Source organism: Grampus griseus (assembly GCF_964374135.1).
Source record: "Grampus griseus genome assembly, chromosome: 15".
NCBI classification, from domain to species: Eukaryota; Metazoa; Chordata; class Mammalia; order Artiodactyla; family Delphinidae; genus Grampus; species Grampus griseus.
In genome coordinates, this window is record NC_139009.1 from 79826380 (window position 1) to 79851512 (window position 25133).

The 25133-nt window shown below is 57.8% G+C and overlaps 1 protein-coding gene across 1 annotated transcript in view; it reads right to left on the reverse strand.

The window, feature by feature from the left end:
* Window positions 1–25133, reverse strand: part of FAM178B (family with sequence similarity 178 member B) — an 81615-nt gene that overhangs the window by 5999 nt on the left and 50483 nt on the right. Inside the window, exons 11-12 of the mRNA XM_082672346.1 lie at window positions 17577–17664; window positions 9747–9872 (exon numbers count right to left, since the gene is read on the reverse strand). Coding sequence (XP_082528472.1) covers window positions 9747–9872; window positions 17577–17664 — 214 coding nt within the window. The remainder of the gene's footprint in view (window positions 1–9746; window positions 9873–17576; window positions 17665–25133) is intronic.

Below are 25133 nucleotides of genomic sequence, written 5' to 3' on the forward strand. Positions count from 1 at the left end.
AATGCCGACAGGAAAGGACGGTCCCCTCCCGCTGCTGCCAGCGGGGCCTGCAGCTCCACCTTCCGGGTCTCTCCCTGGAGTCTGGCAGACAGACTTTTCTGAGAAGTTCTGTGCAGGATGCCTCCCTCCTGGCTCTAGAGCCTGGAGACGGGGCCCCGTCCTCTCCCTGGGGAAGGATGACACGGCAGAGAGATAAGGGACAGCCCACTGGGCTTGTCACCCGCGAAGGGGCCAGGGGAGGGGAAGGCCAGTGTCTCCTTTTCTGGTCCAGCTAGTTCTGACCCGGGAACCGCCAGCCAAGTCTTGGTGTACAGAGCCTTCGTCATGAGACGAAAGGGAAAAAGGGTGGACGGTTCCCAGGAACTTCATCCTTTAGAAAAATTCCCCTCTAGCTAATGCCAAGGGAGCTGGCGGTGGGTTATTTATGCTAAGAAACGGCAGAGAGGGGGAGGGAGAGGATCTCCCAGGAAGCCACTCGCTCTGGCCAGAACGTAATAGTTTCTCCCACCGCAGTTCCGACCAAGAGCGCAGGCTCACCCGAGGCAACCCTTCGAACCCAGCCCCCTCCCTGGAGGCTGCCAGCCCGGTGGGGGGCAGAGGGGGTGCAAGGAAGGCGGGGGATGGTGGGTCTTGCTCTTGGCTGGAGGGTCCTGGGGGAGCAGGTCCAGCCAGGCTCTGGGGCAGCTGCTGTGGGGCATGGGGGTGGTGGTGGGGGGAGAACTAAGGCTGACCCAGGAACACCTGCTGGGGAGGACACACTGACTCAGAGGACACAGCCTTCCAGCCAGGCTGCTGGGGCCCAGGGGCTCACACTGCAGATGTCGCCGGCTCCCGCTCGGCAAGCTGGCCCTCAAGGCCAGCTGCTGTCCGGTTCCTTGCCCGGGATGCCAGGATCCCAGGGCAGCCTCCCTTGGTCTCACCTCTCCAGGCTCACAGGCTCTGGGGTTGGGAGGGGTCCTGTCCTGGGGGACCTGCATTCAGCCGCAGCCTGGCTGGGCTGCTCTCGGCCCCGTTTGGAAGGCCTGGAGGTCCAGGAGGAGAATTCTGCCATAGGTTCTGTCATTGCCACGTGTGGGTCTTCTCAGGGGTTCTGTGCCCTCAGAGACACTTCGCTGCAAACACACGTGCTGAAGGTCAGTTCTAGAACCAATGAAGCCTGGGAAAGAGTGAAGCCGCGCTGGTCCGCCTTGGGCCATTTCAAACCCAAGGCTAGAGCTGGGCCCTGATGAATTCTTTTCCTTCCTTCCTTCCTTTCTTTCTCCTTTTATCAAATTGAACCCTACAGCACTACTGCGCAGTGCCCTGACCCAGCGGGTTCCCACAGAGGTCCTGCTGACCTTCACTTTCAGTAGATGTGGAAGCTGAGCCTGGAGAGGTCCCCTGACTGCATGACCATCTCCACTAAGTGTTAGGCCCGATGCAAACGTCTGTACGTGCTCTCTTAAGGTGAACAAGCTGTGCGTGCGTGTATGTGCGTGCGTGCGTGTGTGTGTGTGTGTGTGTGCGCGCTTGCACGCGCGCTCATGCTCCCTAAAGGGGAGTTAACCCTGGAGAGAGATCAAGGCCCTTCTGCATTGCACAGCCAGGGCCCCAGGGCCTGCTAGAGGCAGGACAGGGAGAGGCTGAGGCTCCCCCCTGGGGAGGAGAGTCGGGGCAGCAGGCCTGAGCCCCAGGGCATGGTCTAGGTACTCCATCACACACCGGCTGGGCAAATAACAACAGAAATAGTCAGTCATGAGTAATCCTGAGGTAGGGCCACTTGCAGGCCCCAGGCCAAGAGTCTCAGACTGGGGACAGACTGAAGCTCATCTGGCTAGTGTGTCCACCAGGGCTCAGGGGGACAGGGGACGCGTTTTTTAGGGGAACCCCGTCTGGACCTGTCCTGGAGCGTGACACCTGCCACCATCTCTAGGTGCTATTTCTTCCTAACTTCTTCCGCCCCACAAGTTAAGTGCAAGATTTATTCCCCTTGCCCAGGCCGTTCCTGCTCCAAGCTACACTCTCTGATCTTGGCTTGGGCAAGCACCAAAGCAGCAAGCAGAGGGCTGTGCCCACAGGAGAGCTGAGTATGGAAGTGGCTCTGACCAGGACAGATCATCCGTCATAAGTCCTAGAGAGGAGGAAGCGACAAGGACGCATGACCCACATCCCTAGGAAATGACATGGTGACACGGCCCCTCTTCCTAGCCCAGGTCCCTGGAAGCACAGGGCACAGAGGCCAGAGAACAGACATCGCAGGCAGGACTTGCCAGACTCACCCCGGGGGCTTGCAAGGCCAGACACTCAGTTCTGTAAATGAAAGTGCCTGTTTAGGCGTGGGGGTGCGTGGAGCCCTAGACATGGAGCAGGCTGATGGGAGACGGGCTGGCAGCATCTGGACAGGACCAGCGCTTCTGGCTCAGCTTTTGGGAATGGCCACTGCCTAGAAAGTTTGTCTCAAGGGCCCAGCGGGGCGGAGAGATGGGATGTCTCCGCTGAGGCTGCTAGAGGACCTCGGGGCCCCGCATGGGTCCCCCTCCACAGGTAGCTCAGAAGATGAGCCCCTCACCTGCTCTTCTAGCTGCCCAGAGGAGGTGGGTTCAGAGACCTGAGACCCTGAACTCACCTGAAAGGGACAGAGGTATTCTTTTTTTAAGCTCTATCCTGAACTTGGAGTTGGACCCTGAGCAGCCCGGGCCCCTGCTCTTGGTAGTGAGGAGGGGAGGGAACTAGGAGGCCGTGGCACAGTGGGGCCAGGTGGGGAAGAGATGCAGTTGAGACAAAAGCAGGAAGGCCGAGGACTTTTTGTTCCTGTGGACCTGCTGCAGGGGGTTATCTCAGCGCATCTGTCCCCCTCCTATGTCTGCGGTGGGAGGAACCGAGGGGCTGCAGGCAAACCCCTGCTGGAGCGCTCTCACCCAGCCCACCCTTCCTTTCTGGCTTCCTGCTGGCCATGGCGGGGGGGGCGGGGGGGGGCGGGGGGGATTTGACGGGGGTGGGGGCGGGATTGGCTGGCCCTTCCTGCTCCTCCAGCTGGGACTAGAGACCCTGACCCCAGGGGGATCTGGAACGGAAACCCAGCTCTGCCTGCCGCCCAGAGAGGGACAACATTCTCGGTGCCTGTGTTTGAGAATCTACGCCTGGGTGTGCACGTGTACATCAGTACGCGGATTCCAGAGCCGGAGGGAGCCCCTGAAACCAGCCCGGGTGTTGGCGGGGGCTGGAGGGGCCCCATGGAGCGGTGGCTTCCTCAAAAGCCATTTCCTCAAAAGCAATGGCTTCCTCCCTTCTCTTTCTTATCTTTCTCACTCTCTGTATTGTCTCCTGGCGCGCTGGCATGGCCAGCGCCCGGGGAAGCACTGCCCTCCTAATACGTCCCATGGGTGTTAGAGAACAAGGCCTCTGCCCACGGCTGAAGACCAGAGGGATGCCACGGACACTAAGGCTTCCTGGTGCCCAGGGTCCTGCCCCTTCCTTTGTCGAGTCCCAGCCTCCCGTCCCCTACACCCAGGCCAAGGTGCCGCACAGTGGGGACTTCAGCCCAGATTTCAGGGAAAGATGTGTGACCTGGGCTGGCCACTCACTTCACGCCCGGCTATGTGATTAGCTTAGAGGTGAGCACATGACCCAAGCCAGGCCAATGAGACTCAACTTTGGGACTCTGTTAGGATCCAGGACAGAAGCTCTTTCTTTCCCCCTGGCTAGGGTTGCAGAGGGAAGGAAATAAGTCCGGGGTGTCTCAGAAGCAGCGGGAAAGCTGCCTGCGAACGCACCAAAAGGCAGAGCCTAGACATGCAGAGAGCGACACTGCAGTTTCACGACCTGCTCAGCCCTGGTCCAGCCGAGCCTGATGAGCCGTCCCAGGACCTCTTGGGACGTGTGTTTGTGTTTCTGTCACTACAGGGTCCTGGCAAAGACGGGGTGAGAAGGGACAGGACAGGCGGTGAGCAGTTGAGGGGGCCACGGTCTGTCTGGCAACTGCCCCTCCAGGCTGAGGACAGCTAGTGAGGGGCCTCACACACCCTTCCCGCTCCCCGCTCAGGTGTGTGACAGTGGGAGCTGAGCCCAAGCTGCTTACACAGGGCTCCTAGAAGGCACTGCTGAACTCCCTGGTGGTCCAGTGGTTGGGACTCGGCCCTCTTACTGCTGGGGCCTGGGTTCGATCCCTGGTTGGGAAACTAAGACCCCGCAAGCGGGCACTGCTCCCCCCACCCACACTCCCGAGGCTGCTGGGCGGGGCTGGGTGCAGCTGTGGGGCGGGGGGAGAAGGTCCCTCACCAGACTGTACCTGCTCAGGGCAGGCATTTTAATGGAAGCATGTGGTTGAGATAGACCCTGGACCCAACCCTCAAAGGCGACTCTGTTCAGGTGTGTGAAGCATTGTGTGGCCAAGCCACTGGCTGAGTGAACAGACGGTCATGACCACCGTAATCCAAGGACAGGAGAGACAGGCCTGGCATCGCCAGGAAGGAGGACCAGCAGGGCAAAGACACGGGCCTGAGAATGGAGGGTTTCTGGGAAAGACACCCCCTGCTTGGAATCAAATAGAGTGGTTTGACGCACAGGAGAAAAACCGCACGGATGAAGCAGGGCCAGCTGACACAGGCCTTGGATGGGGGGGTTTGAATATGATGTGACAGGCACTCAGGCTCGCTTATTCCTACGAAAGAATGGGAGAAAGATGACCGCAGAGCTGTCCAGGGGGACCTGAAGGATGGAGAGACAGAGGCAGGGGTGTCCTGGGGCAGAAGCAGGTGTAAGGACGGGGTAAGGACGGTGTCTACGGGAGGGACCCCTGAAGGGTCCTTAGGAGGACTGAGCCTGGGGTGGGGCAGGCCAGAGGGCAGGCCAGAGCTGCCGAGGACTCGGGCTGGCTGGGCTTCAACGACAGCCGCCTGCAGAATCTAAGCCTCCCCTCCCCAGCTCAACAACACCACTGTAAGCCCTGCTCGTACACCTGCAAAGAAGCCAGAATTCCTGGGAGTCAATCAAAGCTGGCCTGGGCCCCCGGCCCCACGCGCCTGCAGACGCTCAGAGGTACCCACTGTGGAGGGGCTCAGCGGCCACTCAGGTGGCTGTGATGTGTATCTGGGGCACGGATCTCCCTTTAGGGTCAGCTACCCAGAGGTCACCTCCCCAGGGGTCACCTCTTCGAAGTTTATTTCCAAAGGTGTCAGCTGTTCCTCATTTTGGAGGAAGTGAGGAGGAACCCAACGCAGCCTAGCCAGAGGAGGAACTCAGGGGTCCTCAATAGCCACTGTCCATTCTTCAAAACCAGTCCCCCTAATCTTGGCCTGACCAAGGCCCCCAGCCCTGTGGGCGTGGCTCTCCCTAAGGTGTGGGGCAAGGGGCAGGCAGCTCAGGGGAGAAGGCAGAGAGTGGAGGGAGAGGGAGGGCTTCCTGCTCCACCTGTCCTGCTGGGTGCCACGAGGGCCAGGAGCCTGTGCCCCAGACAAGCCTGAGGGAGTCCACGTCCCCCTGCTGGTGTCGAGTGGCAGCGGGAGAGTGCAGGGCACAGAGAGCCGGAGGGCAGCCCCCAACTCCCCAACCACACCCAGTCACGTAAGGCAGCTCTCGGCAGGGTCACCCGACACAGGGACAGGCCAGCGCAGGAGCAAAAGCAGTAAAACTTGTTTGTCAACTCTGTTAACACACGGGCACACCGTAAAGATATACAACATACAACACGCACGCACAGGACACGTGCACACACACACATGCGCGGCAGTCCCGTGCCCTCTGCAGATGTGCAGAGACGCCAGGCGTGAGTTCAGAGGAATCTGTGAGGCAGGGTGGGGTTCACCCGAGCTTCAGCCAAGCCCAGAGCACAGCCCGCCCCTTCCCTGTTCACACACGCACTTCTCCTATAAACAAGCCTCACGAGCACGGAGACGCGAGCACAGGCCACGTGCGTGGGGAGGCGTGTGCAGGGTGAGGAAGCCGATGGGAGCCCCTTGCAGCTGCCAGGCTCAGTCTGGGTGGGGTGGCCTCTTGCGGCTGGGCCCTGGGGGGTCAGGGCCCATCACAGAGGCAGAACCCTCCGTGGGTCCCCGGCTGTCTGTCCCGTGAGGGCACGGTCGGGCTCTGAGGAGGGTGTGCCCAAGGGCCAGAGGAGGAGACAGAACCGGCTGGTGCCTCAGTGCAGCCCCAATGCTGGGACATCCCCCTCCGTGGCCTTAGTTTTCTTTCCACACAATGGAAAGAGAGATGGTTAACTTCCTCAAACTTCCCAAATTTAACCAAACTGGGGGAAAAGTTCCACCCTACCATAAAGATCCTGGTTCTACAGACTTTCCAAATCTCTAGGGGAAATACAGAGCCCCAAATTCCTTCCCTGTAGCATCCATGTGGCAGAAGGCCAGGGAGAAGTCAGGAAGGGTAGGGAAGTGTGGTCAACAGGAACGTCACACGCGACGGAGGTTTAACAAGACAGTCATCTCGATAAAAATGAGTTAAGTCTGGGCAAATATGGTTTAGGCAAGTCGGCTAAAAGAAAACAGAAAGTCCCCAGGAAACCCCTGGTTCTGGGCTGTACGGCTGAGCTCGTCGCTTTGAGGAGACAGCGAAATCCAGAGTCCAGTTACAAGATGTTTGCACAGAGGCGGAAAGGACAGCCTCACACACACACGGAGGCCTGGGAAGGAGCTGGCCTCTTGCAGAATTGGTACCCATGGGCCAGAGGGAAGCATCTGGAGGCCAACTCTCAGAGTACAAGCCTGCATTAAGACATCCTCGCCCACCTCTCTCAAACACGCGGGGCGGAAGCTCCTCGCAGGGCAGCCCCAGACCCCCCGGCGTCACTCTCACCTCGACGCTCCTTCTCCTCTGGGAGAACCCCTCTCAAACCAGGCAAGCACAGGGCTGCCGAAAATCACCCAGGGGCTAAGCAACTTCTTTAGCCAAAAGCACTTTAAAATGCTCAAAGTACTCTCATCACCCCGTTCAGAAGCAGGGTTCCTATTTTCCACACAAGCTCTGCCCTGATTTGCTAGGACACTTTGTGACTCTTGAGCTAGGACAGAACCCGCCCCCCCCCAGCCCCCTCCCGCCTCCCATCCCACCCCCACCCCCTGCAGTGTTGCAGAAGGAGCAAGTTGCTTCTTTTGTTGAACTTGGTGGTTAGCTTTCTCAGGCAGGAATCTCACTAGCTTATAATTACTAACAATGGCTGTGATTGGTTCTCTCATAAGCAGGTGACACTTCCGAAGTCAAGGGTCTCCAACAGGAGAAGCCCAGGCCATCAACTCTTGTAGCCTTAATGAAACAAGGACATCAAGAGACAAGGGGGCCTATACACAGAGGCTGGTCTGAGGGTGGAGGGCGTGCAGAGGGAGGGTGCTTTCCAGCAGAGGGGTGGGAGGGCCAGAATGGGGTGGAAGGAGAGAGTTCAGAGCGGGAGAATTACAACTGCATTCATTCATTTGTGCCCTCATTCAACCATCTAGCGCCCAACACAGCACGCGATGCTGAGACACCAGCTGTGCCCACAGTCTAGCTGGGGAGACAGACAAGTCAAGGGACAACTGCAAAGCCACGGCATCAGTGAGGAGAGAAGAGTCACACCCCGGGCAGGGAGCACCCAGCCTCCGGGGAAGGCAGGACCAGGAGAAGAAGGCTGGGAGCTTCCTGGGGGAGGGAGGAGCCTGGGCCAAGGCCCCAGGCAGAGACAGGAGGGGGGGCGGGGAGCGGAGGCTGGCAGAAGTGTTTGTCTGCAGAGCTGGAGGAGGGCTGCGACCCAGCAGTCTTGGCAGGAAATCTCCCAGACAGGAGTGAGGGGCCTGGGGGCGGGGCCCAGCAGGGCTGCCCCAAACGCTGGGAAGGGCCTGTCCCCATTTCCTCCAGGCTGGGTCGCCTCAGGCCAACCTCACTCCGGCCTTAACTTCCCCGCTGCACCCCAAGCAGAAAGAAGGCAAAGACTTCGAGCTCTAGGGATAAAAGCCTCGGCCAGCCCAGACCACCACTCCCTGTAAAGCAGGGCAGATGACGCCCCCGCTCTTTTCAGCCAGTGAGTAGCCCGATCATCTTTGAAGATGAAACACGCCTGGGCCCTAACGAGGAGTCCGTGGGCTCAGCGGGGAGTGGGGCTGGGCTGCGGAAGTCCAGTCGTCTGCCCCACCCGGCCCTCCCGGTCTGGAGAGTACCTGGCCCAGGGGGACAGGATGCTCCGCGTCGCTGTGCAGACTGCTGCCCTGTGCCCGCACCAGCCCCACCCCTCCACATCCCTTCTCTGCTCTTGGCTACCTCGGAGCAGGATCAATCCCAGCGGGCTCGAGCTGCAGCAAAGGCATCCAAGAGCTGCCCGGGCCTCACTTGCCTCTTTTGCTGCCCTGGACCAGCACCCGGCCAAGACACGCCGGCCCCTCGTGTTTCCAGGCCAAATGGGTCATTTCCAATATGCAGCCGACCGGGGTTGACACTTCACAGCCTCCTTTACATGCACGAGAACAGTCCTCAAATATAAAAGGATACCCTCAGCCCGCTTACTCCCCTCTCTTCCCAGGCTGTTGAAGGCACATCTGCTACCAGACTGTGAGGCGAGGTCCAGAGGCGCCCCAGGGGCCTGGAGGGCAGCTTTTCCTTGGTCAGACCAGACGCAAGCCTCCTCTTCTCTCTCGCCCCTCCCCTTCTCTCTTTTTCCCTTCCCCCAGCCCAGACCTGGGGCCTGCTTGGGGGCGAGAACTGTCCTGCTCAGATGGACCACCCCCAGGGGCTGACCCCAACTCTGCTGCAGAGCCCCCGGAACACCCAGACTTAGCCTCCGTAACGAGCTCCAGTTTCACGGGAAACAGCCGGAACAGGGCCCGGGGACAGCTCACGTAAACTCACCGACATTAGGCACAACTGAGAGAGATAACCTTTCCTGCGAGTTCCAGGAGAAGAGCGTACACCTGGGGGTTGTCATATCTTCTTAACAGTTCATTTGTATTCATTGTAATTAATTCACTTATATCTGATTTGCAGAATGATGCCCAAAGGCTGGCCTTCTGGATGTCAACATCCAACCCCCGGGTGAACTTTTTGGAACTACCGCCTTCCTAAATTAGCAAGATGCCTACCTGCATCCTTCATCCCTGAGTCCCCAGGGATGGGGGAGCTCACTGAGCTCGATCCCCCAACTCCCCAGGGAGCCAGGCTTGGGACTCCCAGGCTGAAGCCCCTACACCACCCCCCCGCTTGACATTCACCCCCGGCGGCCAAAGGCCTGACCACTCCAAGCCCCACAACCAGCAGGCTCTGGGGTACCTTGTCGCCCCTGACTGCCGCCGAAGCATGGCTTTCAGGAAAGCTGGGCGACGTCTGGAAAGTCAATTAGGAAGAACTGGGGGAAGGCCAAGGACTCAGCCTCAGTGAGGACCACGGGAAATAGGAACAGGGAGCTGCACCCAGCTCCACTTGCAGGAAACACGGGGCCTCGTGCATCTGAACATTCCCTGGGCTTCTCCTTTAGGGCACTCCCTTCCCACCCCACTCCCCTCGCCAGCGCTTCAGCTCCTGCGTCCTCTCTAACACGGCTGGCAAAGCCACGCCAGGCCGCAAAGGCCACAGCAAAACTCACAAGCCTGCACGCCTGTGCCCACTGCGCCTCCGTGAGGGGCACAGGCTCTGGGGAGATGGGCGGGAGTAGCTGGCTGGGCCCTGCCCCGAGGCCCCGGGCTTTCGGGACGGGCAGCCTTCAGGCCCCCAGGCTGTGCCTTGTGGACAGCCCAGCCTCCCCTGCTACCCTGGGGTGGTGCCTTGGCAGAGGCGGGCAGGGGCTGGGTGCTCACCTTGTGGTCTAGCTGGGCACTGGCCTTTGGCTGCTTCTCCTGGCCGGGCGGCATGGTCTCAGGGCCCAGGTACTGCCCCAGGGTTGATGGCCTCATGAGGCTCAGGAGATGCCTGAGCGAGGACAGCTGGGGAGAGAAGGGCGGCCATAACTCACGAGTGCTTGGGGCACTTCGGGGACGCATGGCCGGGACACGCCGGCTGGCAGGCATGGGTCAGAGCCTAGGCTCTGGAGCCAGACCATTGGTTCCACGACCTGGGGGCACCTTTTCCCTTGAGAGCCATGTGGCTTCTCGGAGCCTGTCCCCATCTGTGAAATGGAGACAAGCACACCCCTTCTTCCCGGGAGAAGAGGCTCTCATGCTCGCAGGGCATGCGTCCTTTAGACAAGTGAATGAGGAGGACTTAGCCCACATCCCAGGACTGAGCAGACACTCAGGGCTTAGAAGAACCAAGACCAGAAGAGGGTCTCCTCTGCCACAGGACAAGACCTTCCCACCCTGAGCTGCTGCTCAGGCCTGCTGGCCCTCTATGGTCATTTAACTTCTCACCACGGGCGTTTTCAACACTCCTGAAAGAAGAGAGGTTGAGAACTACCTCCCTGCTCATCTCTGTGAACGTGAACGATGACTGCACTCATCGCCCCCAGCCCCCCTCCACCTTTTTCCTTCCAGAGAATTTCAAAGCAAATCCGAACACCGTATCATTTTACCCACAAAGAGCTTCAAACAGAAAAGGATAAGGATTTTTTTCCCCAACGTAATCACATCATTCTCTTGCCCAACAAAATTACCAAGAATTCCTTACACGATCAAACACCTGTGTTCAGTTTTCTCTGATTGTCTCAAAAATGTCCTTAGGCAGTTGCTTTGTTGGAATGGGATTCCCCGCGAGGTGCACACACTGCCCTTTGGTTAATGTATTATATCACCCAATCTGCTAGCTGCTCTACCCCCCATCTCTGAACAAATGGGGGCACGTGGCCTGCATAAGTCCAGGTGTCTGCATCCAGCCACTCCTTCCCACCCAGCCCCTGCACCTGGTTTGGGCAGCCTCGGGTGGGCCCCAGCAAGGACCACCAGCTGCCCCAGAGCTAACTCATGGCCGGGGCTTCAGGAGGCAGGCAGTCTCTGAGCCCTGGGCCCCTCTGAGGCCACCTGTAACCCTGGGGAGGGAGGATGCAGAAGGAAAGAGCTGGGCCAGGGGAGTTCACAGAGGCACCGTGTCTTTAGATGTAGCAGGTGGAGGCTGGCCCAAAGGGCGAGGGCTAAGCCTCTGGGCCAGCTCCCTGCCCGAGCCCAGCCCTGCCTGGCACACCTGGCTTCTTCCCCCTGACTCACCCGCAGACACCTGCTCAGCACCTCGGCCAGCCACGGGCTTAGAAAGCCCACAAGAGCAGCTGGGCTGAGTGAGGGCGAGGAGTCAGGCCCGGGGCCTCGGCTCCTGGAAGGGGGCCAGGGCTTCTTGGCCTAGCGTCTGATCCCTTCAGAGAGGGAGGGCAGGAGGCAGGGAGAGAGAGAGGGGGAAGGTTCTGGGCAAAGAGAGGCACCATCTAGAGCTCCACCGACACCAGAGCTGTGCCGCCTTGCTCAGGCCTTCCAAGTCTGGCGATAGTTTCCAAAACAGCCCTGCCTGCTCCAGCCTCACAGCTGTGCAAGCACAGGAGCGGGCTCTGCAGCCCACGCCCCCAGAAGCAGCCCTTCGGCAGGCAGCCCCGCCCCAGCTGGGACCCTCCCTGCTAGGAGCCCTGGGCGGGCCGGGCTGGGCCGGGGAGCACACAGCAGTGGCTGGCTGCTCCCACGGTTTTCCTCTCACTCTGTGAAAACAGCTTCACTCTGCTCAGCACGGCAAGCTGCTGCCTTCTGATTGCTTATTCTCCTTTGTTCCCAGCTCTGGCAGCCGCAGTCATCCCCTCCCTGGGAGACACACCCTTCTCCGCGCGGTCAGGACTTATTTGGGCTGCGTGGGTCCCAGCAGGGCCAGGCTCTGACCAGCACGCCTCCCCACTTTACCCCCACCGCTGGGAGCTGTCTCTGCAAACACTCAGCCTGTTAGGACAGACGTCCCCAGGCAAGAAGCAAATGATCACCCAAAAAGGCAGGCCTCCGCTGGCCTTGTAGGTTTGTCCGGCAAGAGGCGGCAGACAGTTCCGGCGAGGCAACTGTCCACACGGCAGTCCCTCCTGTGCTCAGACTCCAGCAGCTGCTTCTATCGGCCCAGCGGAGAAGGCCAGCATCTTAAATGTCTGCGAGGCCCCGGGTGGCCCCTGTTGTTCCCTGGAGCCTGTGCCCTGCCTGGGCCTTCTGACCGGACACTGCACGGCTGCCCCCTCCGCCTTCCAGCCTTCCTCCGGGCCCACCTTCCCAGTGAGCCTCCCCCCCCACACCTGCCCGCCCATCTACCCGGCAGCAAGCACCCCTTCTGACATGCTATGTAATTTTCTTGTTTGTTATCTTTATTATTACTTGTTGCCTGCCCCTCACTAGAACGTAAGCTCCGTGAGGACAGTTTTGGGTCACTGCAGTGTCCCCAGAGCCTTGCACAGCACCTGGCACGTGGCACAGTTGTTCCGCCTTATCCGAAGTTTCACTTTCTACGGTTTCGGATACCCGTGGTCAACTGAGATCCGAAAATATGAAATGGAAAATTCCAGAAATAAACAGTTTGTAAGTTTTCAATCGCGCGCGCCCTTCTGAGTAGCGTGATGAAATCTGGCGCAGTCCTGCTCCATTCCTCCCTGGATGCGAACGTCCCTGCGCCCAGCGGGTCCTACCCGTTAGTCACGGGGTGGTCGTCTCACTCATCAGAGCAACTGTCGCAGTACTGCAGTGCTCGTGTTCTTGTGCTCAAGTAACCCTGATTTTACTTAATAACGGTCCCAACGCACAAGGGTAGTGATGCTGGCAATTCAGATATGTCAAAGAGAAGCCGTAAAGTGCTTCCTTTAAGTGACAAGGTGAAAGTTCTGGACTTTAGAAGGAAGGGAAAAAAATCACATGCTGAGGTTGCTAAGATCTACAGTAAGAACAAATCTCCGATCCGTGAAATTGCGAAGAAGGAAAAAGAAACCCATGGCTGGTTTTGCTGCTGCATCTCAAAATGTAAAAGTTATGGCCACAGTGCACGATAAGGGCTTAGTTATGATGAAAAAGGCATCCAGTTTATACAATAAGATATTTTGATGGGGAGAGACCACACTCACGTAGCTTTTATTGCAGTATATTGTTATAATTGTTCTGTTTCATTATTAGTTATTGTTATTAATCTTTTACTGTGCCTAATTTATAAATTAAACTTTATCATTGGTAGGTATGTATAGGAAAAAAACATAGCATGTATAGGTTTCAGTACTATCCATCATTTCAGGCACTCACTAGACATCTTGGACTGTATCCCCCGCGGATAGCAGGGACTATTATATATGCTTAATAAGCATTTGTTAAATGAGCAAATGAACGAATAGCAGGTCAGGTCTGCAGCTGGCCTTTCCATAGTAGATGCAGAACTCTGTCTCTCTTGATTTTGGCCATTCGAAGCCTGTGTTTTCCAATCTCCAAACTGGAAGGCGTGGCTTGACAAAGCAGGCTTGCTGTGTTGTAAGAGGTGGCCTGGAATAAGAAACGAACTCCCGATTTCTCTCCAAACCTGTTCCACCTGTGTCTTGCCTGTCTCGGTAAAGGGCTTCTCCATTCTGCCAGCTGCATAGGTCTTGGAGGCCTCCTCGCCTCCTTTCTCTCCCATTCCACATCCCGCTGGCTGTACTTGGGAAATACACCTAGAATCTCACCACTGCTCGCCACCTGCATGCGCCGCCATCTCCCCAGGCCAAACCACCATCAGCTGTTGCCAGGATTACTGCAATTGTCTCCTTCCACCCGCAACAGTCTAGTCTCAACACAGCAGCCAGTGTAATTGTAAAAAATTTTATAAATCAGATTATGTCCCTCCTCTTAATCAAAACCTTCCAGTGGCTCTCCACTTTGGCATGAAAGTCAAGCCCCCACCTGAGTCCCCACTTACCTCTGACCTCAGCTCCTCCTACCCACCCTCAGCCCTCTGCTCCAGCCACACCAGCCTCTCCTTTTGCCTCCAACCTGAGAGGCCTTTGCCTGCCCCAGTGCCTTTGCACCGGCTGTTCCCTCTGCCCGGAATGCTTTTCCCCAAGAAACCTGCGTGGCTCCTTTAGGTCGGTGCTCAAATGTCCCCTTCTCTGTTCACCCCTATAAAACAGCATCCCCCCAACACTCCCCCTCCTCTTTATCTGGCATTATTTTTCTCCATAGCACTTATCACCATCTGGAATGCCAAAGATTTACTTCTCTCTTGGTGCCTGTGTCTGTCTCCGCTGAGTTTCATGAGGGGAGGAGACTGAATGAACGCTGTTCAGGGTTGTATCTTCAGTGCCCTGAGCCGTGTCTGGAGCACACTAGTGCCTTGGGGCCAAAACCCTGCTGTTTCTGGGATATTCCCATGATCTGCAGGAACAACACGAAGGAAGCAGTTTGAACCTGAGGCTCTCCTGGAAGATGCAAGCCTTGGGGCTGCTGCATCCCAACCACCTACAGAAGTCCTGTCCCTCAAATTCAGTTCTTCAGCACCTGCTCCTGGGGCCTCCGGCCGCAGTCTGAGATGGAGAACCAAGCGATCCAGGCATCAGGGACTCCTCCTGCCCAGCGGTGCCCTGAGAACCCGCTACCTGGGCACTCACCCCAGATCCTCTCCTTCGACGAGCCAATTCTCAACCACTGAAGTCCCCTTCACGGTAAATCAATTGCTAATGTTTACCAAGCACTTATGCATGGATGAAGGAAGGGCCGGCCCTTGTCCTCCTATCTGCCAGCCAGGACCAAAGCTCAAGGGACCAGCCGGGCACCTCAGCTGAAGCAGCAGGTGTGGTCCAGGCCGTCACCACAACAGGATCCAAGGAAGGGGCTGGAGAAGCAGAGACGGCACACTGCAGGGGTCCCAGGCACCTGGGTTTGCATCCTGGCTCCACGGCTTTCCCACTATGTGACCCTGAGAAGTCTCCTAACCATGGCTGCCTCCATTTCCCCATCTGTCCCGCACCGGGGCTCAGTCATGCTCTGCAGCACGTTAGAGCCACCACTTCGGGTGGGATGTAACGGGTGGAAAGGAAAAAGTGCTCCAGGCACAGAGCCACGTGCAGAGGGTGGCTGGGCTGGCCCGCGAGGAGGGCCCAGGCAGCCACGTGGTCGAGGAGGTGTGGGGAAAGCGGGGCGTGGGGGCTTGACGTGGGCGGCTGCAGGGCCAAGGTGGCCCTCTGAAGCCGTGTCTCATAAGGAGCCGCCCGGCAGGCCTGACTGGAAAGGGGAGCGCCTGCGGCCCAGAGACCTGGCAGGAGGCCGTGCAGCGGCCGCGGGCTTGCAGTGGGGACGGGGAAGCACATCAGGAGGACAGCGGGCAGGCTCGAGCTGCCCGTCTGCCTCTCCAGCCGCCGCGGGTCTGGCGCAGCTTTGCCTGGCCCGCCTGCCGCCTCTCTCCTTCCTGCGGCACGAGCACTGACGCGCCCTTCGAGACCTGGCTCGGGACGGCTCTGGAAGCCACTTCGCTGCCCTCGGGCAGAGTCAGTCACGGGGCCCTCGGCCTGCCTCTCTCACGCTCACACCCTCTCCTCCAAGGTCGTCTCCCGGTGCAGAGCCTGGCACACAGGAGGCGCTAGGCTGGGGTCTCACGAACGCACTGCAGGCACGAGGGCAGGTGGGTGACAGGTGTGGTGGGACGGCCCTGGAGCTGGGACCCACAAGGGCAGGGCTGGACTCCGCGCCAGACGGGCTGGGAGCTCCCAGGCCAGCTCTCCCTGGGGGAGGCATCCTCCCGCCCCGCCCCCACCAGCCCCACTCACTCGCCTCCCCTCCAGGTCCCCGGCAGGCCAGACCACCCAGCTCTTCCCCAGCACCACTCCCCTCGCCACTCTCTGGCCCTCATCACGCTCCCCGCACTCTCCCCTGCGTAGGCTCTGGCTAATAAAAAACAAATCAAAACAAAACCCCAAGCCTTGAACTGACCCTCATGCTCGAGCCAGCCTGTGTTTTCCTGATCACTGACAAGCGCTGCCGGATGGACAGCGGCTACCCCCACCCACCACGTGCAGCCAGTCCTGCCTTTCCTGATCTCGACACTCTGGCCTCTCACCTCCGCTCTGCTGACATGTGTTGGGTTCTCCGAGGAGCTCGGTGGCCGCACTCGGGTCAACACCAAAGCCTGTCTACCAGGCTGCCCCCACCCCGGGAGCCTCCTGGGATCACTCTGTCTTGTCCTCGCTGGTGCATCTCTGCCTGCCCCGCCCCTAACCATTTGGCCCCTCTGTTCTCTTTCTCGCAGAGATGTTCTGTCATCAGGCTCTCAGCTTTGTGAAGTGACCCCTGAGCAGGCCACCCTCCCCTCCTGCCCTCCCGAGGTCTCTGCCTGGGGAACCTTCCTTTGCACACCCGGGAACTCAACCTTGGGTTCCTTCAGCCCACACGTGTGTGCTGAGGTCCTGTGTGTGTCAGGTACTGTGCTAGGAGCTGACGGGCAGTAGTGAGCAGAAACCATTTGGTCCCTGCACTCAAGGAGCTGCTGATGCTGTGTGTGTGTGTGTGTGTGTGTGTGTGTGTGTGTGTGTGTACACAGACCCTGAACAAATAAAAATATATCAGGAGGTGAGCACCATGAATACTTTCAGAGTGTGCTGGTGCCAGGGCACTTTTTGGACTGGGTGGTCAGCAAAGGCCTCCTGCGGAAGGTGACACTTCAGCTGGAACTGGGGTGAGAAGACACTCACGCCGTCCTAAGTCTTGGGAAAAGCATGGAAGGCAGAGGGGGCAGCCGGGGCACAGCCAGGCCGGGCCTGCTTAGATGAGCCAACCCAAGTGGTCACCTTTCTGAGCTCCCGCCCTGTGATCGTGGCCTCTCAGACTCAGCCATGTGGTCCACCAGCCCCAGGAGCGCCCAGAACATCCTCTCAGCACTCTGGCCGCGGGCTTGCCCCGTGGACCTCCAGTGACTAGAGACGCAGCCTTTCGCCGGGACTGCCTTGCCTGTCTCGTGCTAGAACTAGACGGCTCAGCTGCACCCAGCAGCTCCTCTGGGGTTCCAGGGAGACCCTTGGGGTGGGGGGAGGCCGGTGAGAGCATTCTCAAGCCCCCTGCCACCCGCCCTCGGGCTGGCTGTGACCCATGCTGCCCCCAGGGCCCCTGAACTACTGCTCTCTGAGCTGCAAGGAGGCTGCAGTCGGAGCTCTTTGGAGAGCAGAGGGTGGAGGAAAGAAGGTACTTCCTCCCCTGCTGCCCCAAGAATGCCTGACGTGGGGCAGAAGGGTCACTGGGGGCGAGCAGTGTTAATTTAGTAGTGTTCGTTTTCACTTTTGTTGTTTTTCCACCTATAAAAAATTATATAAGCAGGGGCTGGGGAGGAGGGAATGGGAGTTGTGTTCAGCGGATTCAGACTTTCTGTCTGGGAGGATGAAAAAGTTCTGGAGGTGGATGGTGGCAGTGGTTGCACAAGACTGTGGAACTGCACACTTCAAAACGGTTAGAACTCTGCCGTCAGAATTGTTAAGATGGTAAAAAAAAAAAGTTAAAATGGTAAATTTTATGTTATGTATATTTTACCACAATATTTTGAAAAAGTAATACCTGCTCCCAGCTGACTGCTCTATCCTCAGGGCCGAGCACATAGTAGGCGTGCAAAAAGTAACCGTCGAATGCAAGGATGTGAGCAGAAAATTCAGACTCACCTGGACTCCGCCGGCCTGAGGCTCCCAACCCTCGGGAAAAGAAGCGGGAGGAGCCGGCCGGGCTTCTCCAGCGGATGCTGAGGCAGAGACTCACCTGGGCCTTCTCCTGCCAGAGAGGGAGCGTCCCTTGCTGGCCCAGCAGCCGGGCAATGATCACGAGGCTGAGCTGGCGTCGAAGCTGCCTGTGAGAGAAGGGGCGAGAGAGACTGAGGGGGTGTACCACCCTGGGGGGGGGGATTGAAGTCCCCAGGGTGGGTGCAAGGAGGGGCAGGACACACACCGAGACGTGAACAGGGGAGAGCCACGTAGGGAACTCCGGCTTTCTCCTCTGGTTTACAGCGTTTATTATTTATTTTAGAAGTAATAAAACATGCAAGATGGGAAAGTTTAAAAATAAGCAAAAAGAAAAAAGTTATTTTTTAAAAGAAGCGGTAACTTCAGAGGCTAGCATGGTGGTATTTACCGGCTTAGTGTTTTCCTCTATATATTTGTGCTACACAGAGATCAGGACCATTCAACCTCCTTTGCACAGACCGTCGCCTTTCCTTTCCCTTGCAGCATCGTGAGCTTTCAGCCCATGCAGGGTGGTGGAAGGCGGGTGACCGGGGCTTGGTGAGGCCAAGTTTTGTTCTTGTTTTTTTCAGCCAGCATCCAGTGACTTTCTTTTGGAGAAACCCTCACCCACCACACCCGGCCCAAATCCCGGCTCCCAGGGTGGGCACGTGAGCCAGGCCTGGCCCATCAGTCCCTGTGTTTGAGCCACTGAGAGGTGGCCTCGGGGTCTTGGCTGGAGCTACCAGTAGAGCGTGTGCCTTTCCAGCAGGACCACTGATCAGGTGGGAGGTGACCCCACTGTCGCTGGTGGCCATCCTGCCTCTTTGTGGGGCAGTCTGGAGAATGAAACAAGCAGAGATAGAGCCCTGACAACACCCAGAGCCTGCCCTGCCTGAAGCCTCCGGCCCCCGGACCCGTGCGGTCAGTGGGTTGGTTGGCTCAGCTGATGAAGTCCCTTTGGCTTCTTCAGTCAGTCTGAGCTGGGCTCCTAAGTCTAGCACCAAACAGTCCTAACTGATTCACTCAGGATGGAGCTGGTGTCTCCACTCTTCAGGAGTAAAGACCTCTAATGGGGATTTTAGACGCTAATGTTTGTGGCTCTGATTTTCATGGGTCCTTGAGGGCTGGAGTGAGTAAAAAGAAGAGAGGAGGGAAGTAGAGACTAGAGGACAGGGCTAGGGGTGGCAGTGGCCAGGAGAGGCTGGAGAGGGGCGATGGGAGAAGGGGTGGAGGGTTACATCTTCCTCGAGGCTTCACACACTTGTTGCTCCCATGGACAGCAGAAGGCAGCCCCTGGCACGGACTCTGATGTGGCCCACAGTCGCTGATTCCCGCGGAAAGCCACCACCAGGGGAAGCAAAGGAGAGGTTCTGAAGCCGGCGGAAACTGAAGGAACACGAAGGACACCACGTGGGCTGAAGCGGCTCCGTAGAGGAGAAACGCTCTCTGGTAACAACACTGCTGGAGGGTCCCCACGGGCGCCCCTACCCCCATCCTAGGGACGACTCCACGGGGAAACAAAGGACAGGACATCGGGGACAGGCAGCCCTCGGAAATGATGTTTCCCTAAGGAAGTACCTGGGGGAAGCAGGACTGAGCCCCGCCTGAGCGGTGCTGAAGGCGCCCCTACAAGTTCCCCAGGGCCTGTGGCTGCCGTGGCCTCACGTGGGTGCAGGAGGGGATCCCAGTTGGTGGGGAACGGAGGTGGGAATGGCCTTCTCCAAGCCAGGAGGGTAGGTGGTACCTGAAGCAGGGGCCTTGTTGATCTTATTCAAGGAAATCAGAGGAATCAACAAGGCAAGAGGCTCTTGATTAAAAAAAAAAGGGAAAAACGCAGCATCAGACAGCAGCATCACATACTAGAAGGGTAAACACGAGAAAGAGGGGAGACGCTCCCATACAGCCGGCAGGGACACGGATGCATACACCTACCTCGGCCAACTGCCTGGCAAGACCTACTAAAGATAAAGATGTTCGTGTGCCCGCCCCACGGCCCGGCAGTCCTAATCCCGGGCACACACGTACGGCGTACGAGAAAAGAGAGGGGGAAGAGCAGCGCCGATCCGCCACTAGAATGGAGAGAGGGACTGGGCTCCACTCACGCATCTCAAGCCCACGCGGAACGATTACGGATGAGCCACGACTCCATCCGGCAGCACGGGGGAGCCTCACAGGGCTGTGTGAGAGAAGCCAGTTCCAACAGAACACACGTGTGTGATTTCACTTACACTAAGTACAGAAACGGGGATACGTGGCAGGGGTCAGGTGGCGGGCAGGCTCTGCTCACGTCTCATTTCTTCTTCTTCCTTTTCTTTTCATTCGGCCGTACCATGTGGCTCACAGGAACCTTAGTTCCCCAACCAGGGACTGAACCTGGGCCCTGGCAGTGAAAGCGCCGCGTCCTAACCACTGGACCGCCAGGGAATTCCCTCATTTCTTGATCTGGGTGCTGGTTTTACATGTGTTCGACCTGTGGAAACCCACTGAGCACACACTTACGGTCTGTGTTCTGTTTGTATGTTGCAGTTCGATAAAACTATTACTTAAAGAAGAAGTTCAGCTGGGGGGTGGTAAGGATTGCCTGACTTAGCCAATAAAAATACAGGATGCCAGTTAAATTTGAACTTCCTATAGATAAAGAACAATTTTTTTTAGCCTGAGTTTCTCCCATGTGATCTTTGTATTTTATCTGGCCACCCTGGGAGGGGCCGGCCATCCCCTTCCATTCTGGACCGGTGACCTCGGTTCCCTTTCTGCAGAGCGCCCCAGCTTTCCCACCCACCCTCCGAGTCCTGGGGAGAGGCAGCCCCATCTGGACTGCGTCACGGGACAGAACACGGGAGCCCTCATCCGGCGCCCCACCCGCGTATCTCCCTGGGCTCCCACCGCCAGAACCTGCTCTCCAGCTGTTCCCTGGGAGCCCCAGCAGCAGCTGGGCCAGGAGCAAGGGGAGGGGGCGGGCGGGGGGGAGGTAGACGGCCCCTCCAAGCCGAGCTGCTGCTCCAACGCGAGAACTTGCAGCCGGAGTCCCCAGTCCAGCATCTGGGCTTCATTAATCCAAACCCGGGCCTTGGGGAGCGCTGTTACCCGCAGCGGGTGCGGAGTGGCCGACCCGGGAGTGGGGTGCTGGCAGGCCGGCAAAGCAGAGCCGGGGGTGGTTCCAGAAGGGAAGAGGTGGGCCGGGTGGGTCAGGACAGAGCTGCTGTCCAGAAAGAAATAGAAGACAAGCATCAGAAGGAGCGCCGAGGGGGCGAGTGGATGAAAAGAAACCACATCTGAGGGCGGTGCGCTCCCCACCTGCCCACTGCCTTTCATCCTGACCGCCCTCCCTGCCTTCTACACACAGTCCCCTGCCCTCTCAGCTCCCACTGGGACACAGGGAGAGGCAACAGGACCACTTTTTCATTCCACACTGAGAACTTACTCTACAGAGGGGAAGGAGCAAAGACTCACCCCAAACACCACCCACACTGTGCAGGGGGCAAGCAGGGGGGCCCGTGGCCCGGCTGAGGTTGGCCCCGGGCCGTCCTCCCCCAGAAGCTGCCCAAGCCCACCCGGCGAGGCCCCCCCGGAACTCAAACCAGGCGAACACAGGAGGATGCAGAAGCCACTGGAGCCATGCCAGCCAGTGTCATATAAGGCAACAGGCTCCAGCCCTCTGAAATCACACCAGGCCAGGCCTCTGCCTCAGTCCTGCCCCGCCACCCTGACGGGCCGCTGTAAGACCAGGACACCGGATCAGCTCTCAGAGGGCCTCAGGCGCTGGGAAATGGGGAAATGACTTTTCCAAACCAACAGCAGAGCCGGGAAGTGGAGCGCAGGCGCTCTGCTCCCCAGCCTCCAGCCTCCAGCTCCTGCAAGGGGCAGCCTGTGGGTGCTCTGAGGACCGCAAAGGCACCTGCCAGCTCGGGCCATCAGGGTGTCAGGACAACCACACAGGTCACCGCAGTCCCTCTGGAGGGGCTCTGCTGAGGTTGAACTACTCTAAGAGGCCACCAGGCATCTGGCCAAAGGCGTGAACGGCCTTTTCCATGTCTCTAGGGCAGCTCAGGAAGCAACGGCAGCGGCCTGTTCCGCCATGGAAATGCCGCCCAACACCCTGCCCCAGGGCGTCTGCCCGGCTTGCCGCTCCCAGGCTGTCCACGCCGCCTCTCAGGCATCACGACCGCCTCTCATGCCACCCTCCCCTCAGCCCTTCCCTGGAGTCTCCTATCTTGCACGTGAGCATGTGCCACCTGGGCAGGAAGAACAAGGAGCTGGGCTCAGAGGTCAGGGTAAACTCTCCGGCCGTCTGCCCAGTCATCCCCACACCCGCTGGGACACTCACAAGTGTGGGCACACACAGTGCAGACAGGAAGAGACGGTGGGATTCAGACAGCCTCAGATCCACACGGTGGGGTCCCACGAGGCAACGTGAAGGAGCCATCTACCGGTCCCACCGGTACCCATGTTCAAAGCCCGGCACCACACACCTACGGGAGAGAAGCTGGGGAAGCGGTTTTCTTTGCAGAGGGAATGCCTGGGAGGGGCCCAGGGTCCTTCTGGGGAGCAGGTGACATTCTGGCCTGTGATGCAGTGGTGGTTGCACAGACGCCTGGCAAAGTGTACAGTGTCCACCTCTAATGTGTCCTCTCCTGCATGCATAGTATAACCAAATAAAAAGGTTACTACTGCTCAGTAAATAAAGTTCATGTAGACAATCACAACCAACTTCCCTCCTCCCATCTCCCTTCCTCCCTCCCTCCCTCTCTCTCTGGTATTATGAGGAAACCCACAGACCACTACGCTTAAGATACCTTAAACGTCACCCTGTCTCATGTCCTGGTACCCACATATCCGTTCGTTTAATTAGGGCCTTCGTGTACTTGAAGGAAGTCGCCGAACTTCCCATGGCTACCCCTCCCCCAGTGCAACAGCTACTCTTTTCCATCCTTTGGAATCTTTTTGCCATTCTGGTTGGTTCTTATGAAGTGCCTCAGGGTTGCTGACATACCCGTCAAGTGAGGCGCTCAGAGCTGAGGCTGACACTCATTTTAGGGGCAGCCTCGAGATGCTACGCCGTTGACAGATTGGGCCCAAAGTTAGTTCACACGTCTGGCTGTCAAATCCCATTTCCCAGATCCTGTTCTTAATTGTGCAGCTGGGCCTCTCTTTCCCACTCAGCCCATCATTATGGTCGGCTGAGATGTTCCGGCATCTTCAATTTGCTGTCAGTTACATTTATGTTATGTGTGAACTTGACCATTGTTCTATTAATGGCCTCGTCCAAGACCCAGGGTCTGCGCTGGCCAACCTGTCAGTGAAGACGGAACTCTGGGTGGCCGCCTGGGCCTGCCCTCCAGGCCAATTCTGATGGCTAGCAGCACTTCTGGGTGACGAGCCCATCTAAGTTGACATCGCTCAGCCCACGTTTCTTTATGTTGTCACAAGATACGATGATCGTTTCCGTCAAAGGCCCTACAAAACCCAGACAGCCCTCTCCAGGGTACCCTTCTGGTTAGCCTGTCAAAAACGAAATGAGGCTAGTCTGGTATGATTTATTCTTAGGAATCCTAGAAAGCAGTGCTTCCTTTTCTATGTATGTGCTCACAAGCTACCCCCTGGGGAGTTCTGTTGAGGGACACATCAAGTCTGCAGCACTGAGTGAAGAAAGCACCTTCTGCACCCTCCCTCCCCATGCCCCAGGAGCTCCCGAACCCCCCCCCCCCGCCCCCCAGAGGTCTCTGCAGAGTGAGGGCACTCCACCTGTACGTCGCCCAGGACAGACTTGAGACATCCTTTTGCGGGAGGGGACCTCAACTCATTTCACACAGCTGGATGCTGTCCTACCGTCTCCCCCCCATATCTTAGGCTGCAATCCCCTTTGATCAATATTTGAGTCCAGATGAAAAATTATGCTCCTCGACAAGGAAGACAGAAGCAAAACAGGAATTACGTGGTGTTGTTCTCTCTTCATCAGTGTTAACGTTTCCCCACCAGCCCAGAACAGCACTCCTCACTTCAAAAATAACTACACAGGGGACTTCCCTGGCAGTCCAGTGGTTAGGATTCCGCGCTTCCACTGCAGGGAACATAGGTTCCACCCCTGGTCGGGGAACTAAGATCCCACATACCTCGTGGTGTGGCCAAAAGAAAAAAAAAAAAAAAGGAAAAATTACACAGAAGCCCCTTCTACGGGCCTTAGCTTTTCCCACCAATACTGTCACTGGTCTGTGCTATTTCTCCATTTGCCTTGCTCATGTCCCTTTCTTTCCCTCTTCCATATCTTTCAAGATCAGAGATCATGCATGAGCTCTGAGTGCAGCCCCTGCACCTCTAGATACTTCCTGCATTTTTCCTCATTGGGTCCATTTGCAAACCACGTTCAAAGTTTTATTGCAGGATCTCTCTAGCCCCCCGAACCATTTTTCTTTTTGGAATCTGCTACTAAAAAGCTCTCACTCTCTCTACTCTTTTTGAAATCTGCCCTCCAGAAGCAAGCACTCCACAAGCATGCTCTCCAAGCCCCTCCTCCGTGCCAGGGTCCAAGGACCCAGCGAGCAAAGTCACAGCTCTTGTCCTCACGGCGCTCACAGCCCAAGGGGTCAGCAAGGGGCAACAACAACCAGGGCTCTGCATCCGGAGGTCTCTCCGAAGAGGAGATGCCTCATCTGAGCCTAGTCTTGGGGGTGAGGAAATGTCAACCAGGCAAAGAGGAGGAAGAAGATAGGGGAAGAGGCTTCTCTAGGAAGAGGGAACAGACGTTGAAAAGTTCAAGACAAACGCTCATCACGGGTTTGGGTAGCCGCACAGTTTCGGGATATGGCTGGAGTGCGGAAGCCTGTGCGGGGACGTGGCGGGGAGAAGGCAGGCTTGGGAAAGTAGGCACGAAAGCTCTCGTACACCAGGCTGTGCTGTTTGAATTTCATCCTGAGCATAGAAGCCTGAAGGATTTTAAACAGAAGAGTGACAGGGCCAGATGTGCATTAGAAGGAAGAGGCCACCGCTGGACACAGTGGGGATGGGTCACACGGGAGAGAGCCTGGAAGGAGCCAGCTCTGGCTCCCTGGCAGGCGTCCAGGGCTGCTGTCCTGAGAGCCTGAGCCGCTGTGGCACCGGAGGGTGATGTGGAGAGGTAACTGTCGTGGGAGATGGGGACGCCTGAAGGGACAGAAGGTGCCCACAGACCACCCCGCCCCCAGGCTTCAGGCCATGGGCAGATGCCATCACAGGGCCATGGAAGACAGGAGGAGGTGGTCCCCCTTGGAAGACAGTGACTTCTGTTTCACATGTGCTGAATTTGAAATACTTCCCACTCGGATCTGGTGCTGAGCAGAAAAGTCTGGCCAGAGGTATTGACTCGGGAGCCCCTGGCGCGAAGTTGGGGTTGAAGCCATGGAAGTGGCTGAGATGGGGTCCTGGGTGGAGTCCCAAGGAGCTGGACTCTGAAACGGAGATGAGTGTGCATGGAATTTATGGCAGGAGCGGGGTATAAGGGTGCTCTTGGCATCACTCCTATCAGGGGCGTGGAGGAAGCAGGTCTGGGCCGGGGGCAAGCCAGGCTGCGATGCAGTCACTGCAAAGACCTCAGCCGACCCCGCAAGGGGCTCTGGAGCTG